Source organism: Heptranchias perlo, chromosome 9 (assembly GCF_035084215.1).
Source record: "Heptranchias perlo isolate sHepPer1 chromosome 9, sHepPer1.hap1, whole genome shotgun sequence".
NCBI lineage: Eukaryota > Metazoa > Chordata > Chondrichthyes > Hexanchiformes > Hexanchidae > Heptranchias > Heptranchias perlo.
Genome location: NC_090333.1, coordinates 8549125 through 8566394, shown reverse-complemented (window position 1 = coordinate 8566394; position 17270 = coordinate 8549125). Strand labels below are relative to the sequence as shown.

Here is a 17270-nt window from a genome sequence, read left to right as displayed (position 1 = left end):
ATCAAATACCGTTAGAAGGTCCAGACCGACAACAAGCTCCACCAACTTGACCGTAGCTGATTTAATTTTTTAATGCATGATCTGCCTTTCACAATCTTGTTCCAGCTTGGAATCATTGCCTCAACTTCTGCCCAGTGCTCTTAATCTGTTTCCTCGGTATTAGCTCTCAATGTTTTCCTTCTATATGTTGAAGCTAACGGGGGATAGAAATCTTCGGCATGTGTTTGACTTTTTCCCCTCTTTTTTTTGAAAAGGTTTTTATTGCTATCTTGTATTTAATATTCACAGCTGCTCTTGTTTCCACCCATATTTCTTTAAGTATTTTCAGATATATTCCACCTGTTCCAGTTTCCTTACGAATATTCAAGCTTCCAATTTAGAACCGCCATCCTCATGACTATTTCCTGTATTTTTTTCATGAACTTGAAAAAACTCCTAATAGTTTAAGTGTGTGAACTATAGTTCAAGAAACAGTTTGTAGAGAGAGAAGGAAGTGAAGTCTAAGATGGATAGGTGGGGTTGACCTATGAAAAGGGAATGCCTTTTTCCTGTTCCTAAAATTTATTTTCTACATTGGAAAATAAAGAAGAACCATATCTTTAAAGTCTCACATTTGATCACTCAAGAAATATAAAAAAAAGTCCTTCATAATATAAACCTTGAAATTCTCTATCTTTTGCCTCATTCTGATTTATCTTAGCAGTTTTAACATTTGTATATTTTCTGATCTGTCTTTCATTCTCTTATCCCTCTTGCTCTCCTTTTTAATCATTTAGGTTTTGATTTTAACTCATTTGATATATGTAATATTAAGTTTGTATCCTTTAGCATTTCATTAAAACCATTTTTTTTGGTATATTTAACCCACCTATTTTGATCCTCACTACTTTTAAATCAGTTTTCTTGAATCTGGTGCATTTATTTTATTAATTCACAAGAGCAGAAGATTCTACCTGTGCTATAATGTCCAGTCTAAATATCATGTGGTCACTGGTGTTTTACCTACTTCAATTTTTCATCATATCAAACTGAATGCTAAATATTAAATCAAGAATAGCCTCCCTTTTTCCCAGTCGCCTACCTCTTTGGAAAATTTTGTTTTTCCCACTCCACTGAAACTAGGTGATTTTTTTGAAGGAAGTTGTGCCAATCCTCCACTCTTAACCAAATAGCCAAGTCAATTATATCCACCTTTTTGTTTCGCAAATAGTTTATCTTTAAGTTTTTTTTATAATTCTCCCTACCTCTGGGAGTCATTTATACTTTTCATGAATACCAAAGGTGGATAAGTGTTTCATTCCTAAATACTCACATTCTCCACCAAAATGTTACCAGAAAACAACTAGAATTTGAAATGGGATTAGACATTAAACACAGATGTGAAAGATTGCCATGTAGAGAGAAGTGCATAGAAATAAGTAAACTTTCCAAAGTAGAGATGACTTTTAATAGTTCTTTAATAATCATAGAATGATGCAGCACTGGAGGAGGCCATATGGCCCATCGTGCCTGTGCCAGCTTTTTGAAAGAGCTATCTAATTAGTCCCGTTCCCCTTCTCTTTCCCCATAGCCCTGCAAATGTTTCCCCTTCATGTATTTATCCAATTCACTTCTGAAAGTTATTATTGACTCTGCTTTCGTCACCCTTTCAGGCAGTGCATTCCAGATCATCATAACTTCTCACCTATAAAAATTTTTTTCCTCATCTCGCCTCTAGTTCTTTTGCCAATTACCTTAAATCTGTGTCTTCTGGTTACCAACCCTTCTGCCACTGAAAACGTTTTCTTCTTATTTACTCTATCAAAACCCTTCATGATTTTGAACACCTCTATTAAATCTCCCCATAACCTCTGCTCTAAGGAGAACAATCCCAGATTCTCTCGTCTCTCCACATAACTGAAGTCTTTCATCCCTGGTACCATTCGAGTAAATCTCCTCTGCTCTCTCTCCAAGGCTTTGACATCCTTCCTAAAGTGTAGTACCCAGAATTGGACACAATACTCCAGCTGAGGCCTAACCTGTGATTTATAAAGGTTTAGCATAACTTCCTTGCTTTTGTACTCGATGCCTCTCTTTATAAAGCCAAGAATCCCGTATGCTTTTTAAACAGCATTATCAACTTGTCCTGCCACCTTCAAGGATTTGTGTACGTAAACCCCCAGGTCTCTCTGTTCCTGTACCCCCTTTAAAATTGTACCATTTAGTTTATATTGCCTCTCCTTATTCTTCCTTCCAAAATGCATCACTTCACACTTCTTACTCCTGCATTAGAATTAAATTGTATTTATTTTATTATAATTTGTACATATTTAAATGTAACTGTTTAAATTGCATTGGAAGTTTATTCAGTTGTAAATGTATTTTAATTATTTCCTTACTCTCATCACTGTAGCCTCCTGTCTCCTGAGGCTTGCATTGGAGCCAAAAAGGCATGGATTCTTCCAGGGCTGTAGGTGGCACTACTGCATTTTTAATTTTTAAAATTTTTTTGCTGCTGCACATGGTGACGCAAGTTAACTAATTATTTAATAGGGCACTGTTTGGACAGCAGTTGAGATACCAATCTAAAAGTGTAGAAACTTAGCAAACTGTTGCTGCTAATCTGTTCCACATACTTATAGTAAGAGTGGTGGAATAACAAACCCTAAAGGGTTTCAAGAAGGAGCTAGACAGGTTCTTGTCAACAAATGGGATTCAGCATTATTAGAAATGCATCAAGGGAATACAGTGGATAGGTGGGCTAGATGGACTGATGGTCTTCTGCTTGAAACTATAAAATAAATTATTGATGGAAACTAATAAAGAGACTGACGAGAAACCAGAGAGGTGAAATAGAAAACTGAATTTAGTAATGGACTATAATAAAGAGCAGGAGCAGAAATAGTAAGGGCTAGTTTTTTAAAAAAAAATGTAAAGTAGATTTCTGGCGCAAGCACGGTGAGCCAAGTGTCCGCCTTCTGTGCTGTATGATTCTGAGTAATGCAAAATGAAACTGGAGAGCAGGAAAATAGCATTGTGAATATGAGAAGTGGTATTAGAGGATTTTGTTTCAGTTATAAAAAAAAATTTAGACAAATTTATCCCCCTTGGACATGAAAAATAATTTTGTACCATAATCTGATTGTTATTCATGAACACAGTTCCAACTGTGATAAAACAGAGCAAAAATATTTACTGTGCGCTACATCTGGATGCTTGGAAGGCATACATAACTGTCAACCGTTCTTCGTTCCTTTGTGAAAAAGTCATTATGGATCACCCAATGGATCCTAAAAAAGTGAATTGTTTAAACTTCAAAATTTTGTTGCCAAGGGGAAGAAGAAAGCACAATTGTGGCTGGGAAGAATTAAAATTAAGAGTGCTAGGGAGTGCTATGACGGGAGATCTGCTGTAATTAGTGGAGTTGTATAGTATGGTGAGAAGAGGTAATGCCTAAAACTAATGCATCATAAAAATGTGAGATTAATTTAAGTTTCAGAATGAGGTTTCAATATTACATTTGCGAATCCACTTTATTTGGCCGCTGAAGCTTTACAAAGAAAGATTTTTAATGTTCACTTCAAAATATTAATTTTAGAGGGTTCCCCAGCCCTCCTATTTTCTCAAGTCCTTTAGTGCTGATTTACGATATGTTTGGTTCTATGGATGACAGAAATCCTCTGGTATTTTGTTAAGGTAGCCATTCTTCATGTGTGAGCCTGGACAGGTGACTGGTAATTGGTTGTGGTTGGCATCATTGACAAGCTTCTAATCTTGTCCTCCCATGTCATTCAGATGCTTATATTTTCCAGCAATGCTTAAGGACTAGCTGTGAGGAACCTTAGCTGGTTATCTCCTCTGCTTCCAGGGCTGCTGAGTCTATTTAACATGCTTCAGCTGAGAGTATCATCTCAGCACAGACTAGGAACTGAGCCCGATTCTGTCTTCACACTTGTTGAATAGTGTCTCAGGCTGAACCGGACTATTTCCAGTCTTGGCGTCCTATTTGACTCCAAGCTGAGCTCCCAACCCTGTATACTCTCCATCACTTCCACTTTCAAAAAATCACCTGCCTGTGCCCTGCCTCAGCTGCTGAAACCCTCATCCATGCCTTTGCCACCTCCAGGCTCATCTATTCCAATTCTCGCCTGGATGGCCTCCCACCCGTCACCCTTGAAACTTCAGCTCATCCGAAACTCTGCCGCATGTATCCTGTGCCGCAGCAAATCCTGTTCACCTATCACCCTTGTTCTTGCTGACCTGCATTTGTTCATGATCTCACCAACTTCTCCAATTTAAAATTATTATCCTTGTGTTTAAATTTCCTCATGCCCCTCCCTATCTCAGTTGCCTCCTTCAGTCCTGAAACCCCTCCCGTGAACTCTCTGCTCCTGACTCTGGCCGTTTGTGCATCCCCCCTCCTTTCGCCCCACCGTTGGCAGCTGTGCCTTCAACTGTCTAGGCCACACCCTCTAGAATTCCCTCTGAACCTTTCTGCCTCTCTGACTTCCTCTCCTTTTATAACCTTCTTAAAATGCACCTGTTTGACCAAGCTTTTGGTCACCTATGCTAATATCCTTTGGCTCGTCTATTTCTTCTGATTGCACCTCTGTGAAGCGCCCGAGGACTACATTAAAGGTGCTGTATAAATGCAAGGTGATGTTGAGATCTAGATTGTACCCTCTCATGCCCCACTTTCATTCCCTACTTTCATACGCTATCCTGCTTCCTGCTCTCATTCACTCTTCTCTTATTCTCATTGCATTTCACATTCTTTCTCATTTTTCCCATCTTATCTCATACTGTTGCTTCACTCATTTCCTCTCCTTGTGTTTCTGCTTCATTCCTTTTTTTTCTTTCTCATTCTCTGTCTTTTCATTCCCTGTTTTCCTTCACCTCTCTTTGCCTTTCTCATTGCCTGTATTCCTGTCTCACTCTGATTATTTTTCTCTCTCTTCCCTATTTCTTTTTTTCTCTCCTTACACCAACTCGCATGATCCTCAGGATCTGCCAGGCATCATAACTCTCCATTATTTAATTGAAAAACTTCATAATGGCTGTGAAGTCCACATTATCACTAATGGCTCGACAGTGGGTCCTTGCACCCATCCAGCTTGTTGTCTGCCCTAATTCACTCACTCGTTCACTGAAGTTTTATGCTTGTGCCAATAGCAGCAGCGTCACTTCCATTTGTTGGGATAAGTGTGGGTAGTTGTAGCACAGCAAAGCACAGTAGAAAAGCTGCACGCGGCCAGCGAGAAGCTTGATTTTAATCTATTTCAGATAACATAGGCAGGTCACCCAAATACCTGTGGGGGGGGGGGAAGGAAAGGTCACAGGAATGTTTATCCACTTCGGACTTTTTTAACCAAACAAAATTAAACACAGGCTTACGTATGGATATGGTTGTAATTTTCTAGCTTTGTATTTGCAGGGGCAAACACTGCAGTGAGTCTGTGGACTAAATGTCCATTCTGATATAGCATATACTTTAGCATCTGGGTTGCCTAATGTATTGAGTTGTAGACAGGCAGGCATACGTACATAGGTACTATCCTATCGAGAGCACATGATCTATCCCTTCCTGTGTTGTATATAAGCAAGGTTTTCTAGAGTTGTAACTTCAGTTGAATTGGTTGAATTCCCATTGATAGATTTGATTTGAGCTGCTACTTGGCTCTTAGTGAACTGTCTTAAGGATAGTATTTTAACATGTATGCATATCAGAATGCTTTTGCATAACTACATACCCTTTTTTCTTTGTTACACTTGACGGATGGAGCAAATGCAGCAACAAATTTGTGACCATTTGTATTATATTGTTTGAATTGGTTCTGTCATAAAACTTACTCCAGAGGTGGGCTTTCTTTTATGCCAGGATCTGTTTGGATTGAGGCTATGGTGAGTTTGTACCAGCAGTGAGACACAGGATTTGGATTGCTAAAGGCCAGTCATTTCAGATTCAGTGTGGTTGAGTGTTTCTGACACTTGGGCAAAGTAGTAGATGGTGACTGGTACCTGTCAGCACTTTTTTGGAGGGGAAGAAAATTGGAGGGAGGGAAAAATAACTGTTAGACATACTCTTGTGGTTAACCATATTATGGTAACTGATACTATGATGCTTATGTTTTTATTATTTGCAGTTCCTGGAGTGAGCTGCATATTCACTCTCCTTTGGACTGTTTGTTTTATTTATAATTTTCTAAGGCTGTCAATTGGTATGCATAGTTTTATCTACTCACATTTATAAATTGATCATTTGTTTTATGCCCTTAAAAGCTGTGTATCTGTTTTGCGTGATAAAAATATTTATTCCACTAAAGATAGATGCAAAAGATTCGAGGAAGAGCAGGGAGCTCTTCTGGTGTCCTAGCCAACACTCCTCCCACTACCAAAAACAGATTAACTAGTCATTTATCTCATTTTCTGTTTATGGGATGTTGCTATGTACAAATTGGTGGCCACATTTGCCTACAAAACAGTGACTGCACTTCAGAAGTAATGCATTGATTGAGAAGTGCTTTGGATCTCCCGATGACGTATAACATGCTATATAAATGCAAGTTTTTTTTCTTTGAAGTTTCACTTATCTGCGTTGCAAAGATGTCAAGTTCCTTGTTGACTTTAATACCTCTGGTGATTAAAGAACTAAAGACATGTATTTTTATGCATATGAGAAAGAAAGGGGAAGAGCACACGGTTTTGCTTCAAGTGACAGGATGCATTTGTTTTCAGGTGACTGTCTCGCCTGTACTGATCTATTTTTTTCAAAAATATTATCTATTTCCCCTCTTCACCCCAAGTTGGCTTCTAGCTTCGTTTGAAGAAAGTTAATTATTTGGGGTACTGCTGTTTTAGTGATGAAATATAGTTGATGTTCTCTTCCTCCCCCAGCCCCCGACTATTGATACTTACTGAACTGCCTTTTCTCAATGAAATAAAAGGAAAAATTAAAAATCTGAAATAAAAACAGAAAATGCTGAATCTACACAGGTCAGTCAGCATTTGCAAAGAGAAAAGGCAGTTTATAGTGTTTTGAGAATGTAATCTTATTCAGAACTGAAGACTGTAACCTTCAGTTCTGATGATGGATACACATCTGAAACATCATTACTTGTTTTTCTCTTTATAAAGCGCTGACTAACCAGTGTATTTTCAGCTTTTACTCAGGTTATGCTGAGTAAAAGCTGAAAATACACTGGTTAGTCAGGTTATGCTATCAGCTAATAATGTGCATTTCTGTTTGATATATAACTGGCCACTTCTTTATGTACTTGCCTGCAATGTAATGGAGTAAACAAAGTATGGTGTAGCGCTGAAATTAATTTGTTCAGTAAAAGCTGTTTTATATTCTTAACAGGACCATTTAAAAGGCTAAATCACTAATAGTAAGCAGCAATGAGATGTTATGCTTACCTGTTGAGAGGAACAAGTAACTGATCCTCATTCTTGGTTTTGAAAATGCTAATCTACTAAAATGCATATGCTGTGTAGCTACTACCATTCTTTTTTTCAAAAAATTCTATAGAAATTAATTTACGAAAGAAATTGGATTTGGTGTCCGCCCTTAAATGGAAATATATTTTCCAAGAGTAGAGTCTGGTTGCACAATTATCAGGTGAGTACACTCCCAGGCACCTTTTGGATAAAAGCTCTGTTAGGTGTAGCGGTAAGTTATACGAACCACAAGGTCCTAAGCTCTACTCCCAGTCTGGGCTATTAGCTGATCTTAGTTGAGCACTGCATTTGGCCTTAGTGCCGCTAGGCTAGGGAGGGGGAAAAAAAAAATCAGCCAAGGTTCTTGTTGCTCATCACTATTCAGTGACCTCTGCTTATACCTGCATGCTGCGAGAGCCACAGATGAGGCTCGGATTGGACTCTGCTTTGAAGCCACCTGCTGATGTACTCCGTCTAGGCTCTCACAAAGATTGGAGGCTTGAGAAAAATACATGGGGGCTGCTGGCACCCAAGCAGAAGTCAGTGCCTTCAAAAGAGGAGGAGAGAAAACTGGCAAAAAAACTAGCTGTTTATAACCTTTTGACTAGTGAAAATATGTGGGCTATGAATATTTCTCAAGTATTTTCAGACAGTTTTGTGGTTTCTCACAGGCTCACTTACAGGAAATGCTATTTTGGTTTAAACTTTTCCACATATGGGCTGATTTTTTTTTCACAGTTGAACTACATAGAATTAAATTGTCAGAACAGTTTTAAAATTAAAATATTGAAGCTGGTAAAATAACTGGTTTTAAAATGAACTTATTAAGTGAACATTGTGAAATGTGCTATTTCATGTCGACAGGAAACTGCAGTAGTAGTTTACAATCCGTGGTCAAACTGCTGATTGGGGTGGCAGGCTTTTTGGTCGCAAACAGGAAGTTTGCTCAATCTACAGACCCAAGCTACTCTTAAGAAGCTCACTGTGCTGCATGTTTGCAACACTTATTAATTACTATAAAAGTCTTTAATGTGACCCAAAGCAGCAGATGGCCCAACAAAAGGATTTAATCGGTTGCCAGTCCACAGGGCCAGATTCATCAAAAACCTCTTCAGCTCTGGTTAAACTGGAAGTCTTAGCGAGCAGAATTTTTCACAGACAACCAAAGGTGGCTGCTAATGAGCAAAGTCTGCTTGTGGAAAATGAAGGTGCCTTGGTCTCTGGATACACTCTCATGTGGGATAATTATAGTAAGTTTACTATATGTTTCAGTCAAATGTGGTTTTTGTATGATTGCCAGAAATATGCTACCTAACAGTGGCTAAATCTTGGTGCTGCTAAATTACCCTTTAGATTTGTCTGAGAGCAAAATTATTAAGAGCAATCTTACTGTACTAAGATCAGTAGATTTATTCTGCTGGTGAAGGAACGACTGTATCTGCACTAGGAGGCTCACAAAAACCATATTCTCCCAATATCCTCCCCTCCCCTCTATCCAATTTCAGTCTCCTCTCATCTTAGAGGCTGTCCTCTCGTATCTCATCCAAGCGGCCATATTGCAAGTATGTTTGTGGCAGTTGGTAGGCTATTCAACTGTGAGAAGCATCACAGTCAAGCTGAACCCTGTACACACACTTTCAGTAGAGGTCACTAGCAATCAGGAGTAGGAATCTGAGCTGTTTTTCTGTCCCTCCCTTCTTAGCTGTGGACATAGGCCAGTGTGCCTCGATTGTCATCCTGGGTGCAATTAGCAAACTCCAACCTGGTATCTGTCTGATCTGCATGGCTCAGTTCTGCATTTTGAGATGCATTTACCAATTTAGCCATTTGGGGAGTTCCTAAAGTCATATAAACCAATGCTTCTTTGGTTCCATGTCTCCAGTTAAAGGATGCTGTCTTAATGAAAAGATTTATAAGGAGAGACTGGACCAGAACATAATTTTCATCAGGTTTGTGTCAAGTGTGGGTGCTGTGATGATGCATTCCAGTGCAATTTACACCATTATTTTGAGCTTTTGAAGGTTAGGACGAGACATTTTTTGGTGAAGACTTTGCCTCGTTAAGGGTTATAACAGTTCACTTGGGATTCTTCCCATACTACCACTAACCTAAACATCCATTCCCTCCACCATCGGCGTACCGTGGCTGCAGTGCACACTATCCGCAGGATGCACTTCAGTAACTCACAAAAGCTTCTTTGGCAGCACCTCCCAAACCGTGACCTCCACCACCTAGAAGGATAAGGGCAACAAGTGCATGGGAGCACCTTCATTTGCAAGTACCCTTCCAAGTCATACACCATGCCGACTTGGATATTTATCACCGTTCCTTCATCATCGCTGGGTTAAAATCCTGGAACCACACGCATTGCAGCTTTTCAAGAAGACTGCCCACCACCACCTTCTCAGGGCGACTAAAGATGGGCAATAAATGCCGACCTTCCCAGTAACGCTCACATCCCAAGAATGAATCTTAAAAAAACAAAATCTGGTGTTTGTGGAGTGCAAAGAAAACTTCCAAAAAGTTGAAAAGATTTCATCTTTATTTCCCCATTACTGTTTAATACTGAGTTCACTCTTTTGGACCCTTCAGAAGTTTATTAAAGGTTTCACTCATTTCCTTACAGCCTCCCCTACCCAAACCCTGTCAACAATGATACCTTCAACAACTTACATTTCTGTAGTGCACCTCACGAACAGAAAAGCATTTCTAAGCACATCCAGCTTTACAGCTTCAAATTTTATTTTGCAGTTATTTTAATGGGGAAACAGCTGCTGGGATATTGGTGGATCCTGTTTTTTTTTTATCCAGAGGGGAGTATTACTCATTTCGTGATTTCTTTTGGACCTGGGGAAGCTCTGATGTTGACAAGTACTTACTAATTCAGAGATCAGCACAGGATGGGGAGAGAGAGGGGGACAGAGGTACAATGCTACACCTCGAGAGTGTTTAATATTTGTTCTAGCCTTGAAAACATATTCTAAGAGCACCCAAAATAGTTTTTTCTCTAACCCTCTATTGCTAAATATTAAATTGAGAATTGTTGAACTGAAGAACATTTAAGATTGAACCTTTTCTGAGAAATGTAAAGTTAAATCAGGAATGTAAACACTTGCACTCAATTGGGTATTGCGAAGGAATTGGACGCTAACCTTGCATTGGTTCCATTTTCATAGCTTGGCGCAGTGCATGATTTTTATCTCTGATCTGACTGGTATACAACTTTCATTTTATTTTATAATTTGTTTGCTTTTCCTTTTTGGTGAGGTGTAATGTACCAAAAAACATTAACTGTATTTCACTGCAAATCAAAATCTTTTCTTATCATTGAAGCAAAAATTATTAATTGTATTTTGCAAGTATTGATGGATTGTCATACTTAAAGACGGTCCAGCTGCTCAAAATAGTCAAAGTGGATCTGGTCAGGTACCCAATGATTGAGCAGAGTGCTGAGAATCGCCAGGGGTTAAGAACCCAAAGCAGAGCTCCACATATAAACTGAAACATTCGGATTGCGACTCCCAAATGAAGAGGTAAAACAGACAGAAAAACTTAAGACTTTCTAGTACAAAGCAAACAAATAAATTCTAAGCAACTGACTGATCAAAGCAAGGTAAAATTGGGAGGGTCAAGTATAAGAACGGAAGAACACCATCTCCAGGGATGGATGAAAGACACACAGCAGATGCCTGTATTTATATAGCATGTTCAAAGTGGAAAAACTTCCCAAGGTGCTTCACGAAGGGAAAAATAAAAAGGAACAGACGCTAAATGTGATCAAAAGCTTGGCCTAGAATATGGGTTTTAAGATTTTAATAAGTGGAGAGAGGATAAGCGAAGGGGTTTAGTGTGGGAATTTTAGAAAGCGAGGCCAAAGTGGCTGAAGACTCTTCCACCAATGATAGGCAAAGGGTATACATAAGGCCAAAATTGGAGAACTAAAGTGTCAGTTTGGCTCAATTGTAACGTTCTTGCTTCCGAGTCAGAAGATTGAGAGACTTGAGCACTTAATCTGTGATATTCAGTACAATACTGAGGGAGTGCTGCATTGTTGGAGGTGCACTCTTTCAGTTGGGATGTTAAACCGGGGACCCATCTGCCTTTTTAGATGGATGTACGGGATCCCAAGGCACTGTTCAAAGAGCAAGGGAGTTCTCCCTGTATCCTACCCAAAATTTATCCTTCAACCAACACCAGCAGGAACAGATTAATTGGTCGTTTATCTCAATGCTGTTTGAGACCTTGTGTGCAAATTGACTGCCGTGTTTGCCTAACAACGCTGACTGCACTTCAAAAGTAATTCATTGGTCATGAAGTGTTCTGTAATATATTGAGGATCTGAAAGGCACTATATAAAATGCAAGTTTTTTTCCTCTAAAGAGCGTGGGATTAAGTTCCCAAGTTCATGCTATTTCTCAAAGCTCGTGGAGGGAATCCTCTATGGGTATCTGGCTTATTTTTTACACAAATGAACTTCAAAATATTCAGTGATGCCATAATTGACTTTCAAAGATCATTTCTTATTTCTTGAAAAATACTGTGTTCTTTCATTTGCCATTTTTAGCTGAGATTTGTATAGATCTACGAAGAACATTTGTATGGATGGTGCTGGTTAGTCGGTGTTTTGCTCATTGTTAATATTGATGTTGCCCAGTTAGATTTTCATTTAGATGTGGCTAATGGACCTTCTGTTTAGTGTAGCAAAAAAAGAAAGATTTAAATTTATATTGTGCCGTCATATTTCTCTAGAAATCACTTGACATATAATGAATTATTTCGAAATGGAAAGACTGTTGTGTAGGCAAGCGTTGCAGCCATTTTGTACACTGCAAGATATCACGAGCAGCAATGAGATGAGTGAACAGCTTATTTGTTTTTGATGCTGTTGGTTGAAAAGACTCCTAGTAGAACTCATGCAGGTTGTGAAAACTACCTAAAGTTTAAACATGGACTTTGACACAGCTGACAGGAAGAGTTCTTTAGATTTAAATAAGATTTTTCCTGTTTTAGGATACCAACCACTTGGCTTCTTAATCCCTACTTTGGTCTCCGTTACTGTTATGCCGTATTTATTTTTGTTGTTGGGGGAGGGGATTGTTTCTGAACCCACTGCAGTATTGCAAATGTTGAAGTTCTTTGGTACAATTGCTTCAAAAGTAGTTCTTTAAATGTTGATGAGCATTCCTTGCTGAATCAACATGCAGTTGACATTGCCGAGTTTGTTCCTAGCTAGTTGTGTCCCTTTCCCTCTTCTCTCGCATGCATTAATTCTTGGCTGGGATACGGTTCTAGGAGTGCCAGTTACCCTCTGTTACCTTGCTGAAATGGTCATTACTTATGCATGAGCCTTGACATGTGAGTGTCAGCAGGCGTTTTAACTGCGTCTTATGATGAGGGGCTGACCCGAATCCTGTCTTGACCAGACGTCCACATGTGCACTTACGCAGGAGATGCTGGACAGTGATCAGGGGTGGAAACCCCTGAATACTTTTTTTTCTTCTTTTCCCCCCCCCCCCACCTCCCCAACCCAAGGCACTTGTGCCTTACCTCCACTTCAGCTGAGATGAGCTAACTCAGTATAGACTGCAGATTGAATCTGGTCTCTATGGCTCAGCTACCTAATGATTAAACTTGAGGAGTCAAGGAGCCCAGTTTACTAACCAGTATATTTGGCATCCATTTCAATTCTTGTGCATGGATTAATCTAAGACCAGATTGTAAATGTGGAACATTTCATTATCTGTAGGAGACGTGCAGAGTGGGAGACGTACATACAGAGACAGTGTGTGTTAGGTGTACAAACAGTGTTGAGATCTGAAGAGATTGAAGGAAGGAGGGACGTGGGGGAAGATGGAGCGTCCCAGACAAGCATACAGAGAAAGGGAGCTGGAAAGAATTAGATCATGGGAAATGAACAGACAGTTACAGGAAGAGAGGCAATTTTTGTTTTATCCAGAACGGGAGATCATTATAGATTTTTCCAAGTTGGGTATGCCATTACCCACCCAAATAATGTCACTATAGTATACCTCAAATAATTTTATCTTGTCGTAGATTGTGATACTGTGATTTGACAGTGTACACTTGTAAGTGAGTTGCCACCATGGAGATTGGCACCAGTTGTCAGTTAATCAAATAGATCACTAAATTAGCATAATCTACTAATGGGATGTTCAGTGAAGACTGTTACTGCACACAAGTGTGCAATTCACAGAGCAAATAAATTTGCAGGAGTGACTGGGTGAATCTTTAGTGGTGATGTTAAAAATTATTTAAAAGTTATTTTTTCCCCATCTAATATCTGCCTGAGTCACATTTCGTGTTCTGCGGAGGGTTCATAACCAAAACGTTAACCCATCTTGTCAGATGTTAATAGAACTGCTATGTGCAACATTTTCAATTTTTAATTAAAATTTTCAGCATTTGTATTTTTTCTCTTTCCCTTCAGCCTGATCATCTGATCATGTTGGGGATTTGAATGCAGTATTCACCCAGGTCACTTCAGGACCAATTTTTAGTTAATTTAACTAATTGGTTCTTCCATCTCCCTTGTGTGTTAACTCCTCTTCAACCCGCACCCACCCATCCCCCCCCCCTTCAAAACGTTGTCAGCTGGCACTTCCCATTTATCCAATTTTTCAAAAAAGTTTGTCTTCAAATTTAAAAATTGGTTCGATTTCCTGTTTGTACAGTGTGCTTAAATTGATATTAAGTTTTCTCTGTTCACTTTTTCTAAAGAAAGAACTTGCATTTATATACTGCCTTTCACAACCTCAGGACGTCCCAAAGCATTTTCAATCTAATGAAGTACTTCTGAAGTGTAGTCACTGTTGTAATGTAGAAAACATGGCAGCCAATTTACACACTGCAAGGTCCTACAAACAGAATTGTGATAATGACCAGATCATCTGTTTTTAGTGGTGTTGGTTGAGGGATAAATGTTGGCCAGGACATTGGGGAGACCTCCCCTGCTGCTGTTCAAAATAGTGCCATGGGATCGTTTACGTCTAGCTGAGAGGGCAGACGATTTAATGTCTCATCTGAAAGACGGCACCTCTGACAATGCAGCACTCCCTCAGTGCTGCACTGGTGTCCGCCTACATTTTGTGCTCAAGTCTCAGGATCAGGACTTGAACCTCGTTCTGACTCGAGGCAAGAGCTCTACCATTGAGTACTGCTGAGAAAAGGAGGTTTATGGCTGTCTCCCAAGCATTGACTGGGAAACCATTCTGGAATCTGTGAATGATTTTTTTCTTCACTATGGAGTGACATCATTAACAAATGTGGGAAGATTTTCTCTGGTCAGGTCAGTATTTTTAACAAAATTGTAATGGAAAATATTCCTACATTTGTTTATGTTGTTGCTCTACATAGCAAGCAGAAGAAATCATCTCCACAGTGAAATGCCAGGGTATTCCAGCATTGATTTATTTAGTGCAACACTGCAGTAAATTGTATTTTTACTTTTAAAAAAAAATCATGATTTATGAAATTGCTGGAAAGTTCTTGGGACAAGCATTCCAAAGATGATTATCGGTTTAAAATGTGCATGGCCAAGTTTGAAGAATGGAGCTACTCCTTTAAGTGCCAAGTTGCCACAGTTTAAACAGCAGCCTGAATACGATCTGTTTGGGAAATCATACAACACAGGTGTACCAGAGTTTTTTGCAACTCCAGTTTTTTTAAACTTGTAATGTGACATTCTGTTGTGGCGACCATTGAAATACTGGTTTGTGCTGAGCTCAAATAGGCTGGTATTTAGCCTTTGTGCCATTGAGATAGTCATGATGTGGAGATGCCGGTGATGGACTGGGGTTGACAATTGTAAACAATTTTACAACACCAAGTTATAGTCCAGCAATTTTATTTTGCCTGAGGAAGGAGAAAATCTCCGAAAGCTTGTGAATTTAAAATAAAATTGCTGGACTATAACTTGGTGTTGTAAAATTGTTTACCATTGAGATAGGGTAGGGGGTGTGAAATTAGCCAGAGTTCCTGCTGCCGGTCACTGTAGCTGAGAAGTAAGTGTATGTATGTGGATATCAGGTGAGAACAGGATCAGACTCTGCTCAATTGTACCTATAAATAGAGACATAGAGTACAAAAGCAAGGAAGTCATAATGAACCTTTATAAAACACTGTTTAGGCCATAACTGGAGTATTGTGTCCAGTTCTGGGCATCACACTTTAGGAAAAATGTGAAGGCCTTAGAGAGGGTGCAGAAGAGATTTACTAGAATGATTCCAGGGATGAGGGACTTTAGTTACTTGGATAGACTGGAGAAGCTGGGGTTGTTCTTCTTGGAACAGAGAAGATTGCAAGGAGATTTGATAGAGGTATTCAAAATCATGAAGGGTGTAGATAGAGAGAAACTGTTCCCATTGACGGAAGGGTCAAGAACCAGAAGATATTAATTTATGGTGATTGGCAAAAGAACCAAAGGTGATATGAGGAAAAACTTTTTTACACAGTGAGTGGTTAGGATCTGGAATGCAGTGCCAGAGCGGGTGGTGGAGGCAGATTCAATCGTGGCTTTCAAACGGGAACTGGATAAGTACTTGAAAGGAAAAAATTTGCAGGGCCACGGGGATAGGGCGGGGGAATGGGACCAGCTGGATTGCTCTTACATAGAGCCGGCACGGACTCAATGGGCTGAATGACCTCCTTTCGTGCTGTAACCTTTCTATGATTCTATAGTCAAATAGGCTTCCAACGCATGCTGTCTAGGCTTGTACATGTAGAATGGCCATTTGTGCAAGCTACTGGAGGGCTGTCAACAGTTGTGGAACTGTCTCTTGGCAAGACTGTATTCATTCAGGAATGGAGGAGAGTAAAATGAGGATATTTTTGTTTAAATGCTGTTTAATAATTTGGGACATACAATTCAGTAAATTTAAGCAATAAATATAAATCTGTGATATAAAAGGCAATAAAGTTCCTGTAATTGGAACATTTGCAGTATATGTGTTACTCAGTGGAAGCCAAACCATCTTTTGCTGAGTAAAATTTGGGATGCCTAGGTTTATTTTTAGTTTGCGCAAAGGGGAGTTTTCTCCTTGGCCAATTTTCTTGCCTGCAGAAGATTCTTACTGCTGGTGCCTCCTGATGTCACCTCTCTGATAACTAACTTGCTCAAATGACTATTCACATAAGAGCCTCGGCAGTATCAAAGTAGGTACAGCACAGGAGGAGGCCATTCAGCCCATCATGCTTGTGCTGGCTCTTTGAAAGAGCTATCTAATTAGTTCCATCCCCCTGCTTGTTTCCCCATAGCCCTGTAACTTTTTTCTTCAAGTATTTATCCAGTTCCTTTTTGAAAGTTACTATTGAATCTGCTTCCTTTCAGGCAGTGCGTTCCAGATCATTACAACTAGCTGCGTGTTGTTTCTTCTTGTCGCCTCTGGTTCTTTTGCCAATCACCTTAAATCTGTGTCCTCTGGTTACTGACCCTTCTGCCACTGGAAGCAGTTTCCCCTTATTTACTGTGTCAAAACCGTTCATGATTTTAAACAACTCTATCAAATCTCCCCTTAACTTTCTCTGTTCTAAGGAGAACAAACCCAGCTTCTCTAACCTCTTCACATAACTGAAGTCCCTCATCCCTGGCACCATTCTAGTAAATCTCTTCTGCACCCTCTCTACGGCCTTCCTAAAGTGTGGTGCCCAGAATTGAACACAATACTCCAGCTGAAGCCTAACCAGTGTGTTATAAAGATTTAGTATAACTTCCTTGCTTTTGTACTCTATGCCTCTATTAATAAAGCCCAGGATCCTGGGTGCTTTTTTAACAGCCTTCTCAACTTGTCATGCCACCTTCAAAGATTTGTGTATGTGGATGCCCCCCCAAGTAGGTG

The 17270-nt window shown here is 39.5% G+C and overlaps 1 protein-coding gene across 2 annotated transcripts in view; it reads left to right on the top strand.

Annotated features, from left to right (window-relative positions):
- prkacba (protein kinase, cAMP-dependent, catalytic, beta a) overlaps positions 1-17270 on the top strand; it is a 135498-nt gene that overhangs the window by 55999 nt on the left and 62229 nt on the right. Inside the window, exon 1 of one of the 2 annotated variants that reach the window (XM_067989833.1) lies at positions 8408-8666. The exons of the other annotated variant lie outside the window; for it this stretch is intronic. Coding sequence (XP_067845934.1) covers positions 8465-8666 — 202 coding nt within the window. The 5' untranslated portion in view covers positions 8408-8464. Of the gene's footprint in view, positions 1-8407; positions 8667-17270 lie in introns of those variants that run through there. 2 annotated transcript variants of the gene reach the window in all.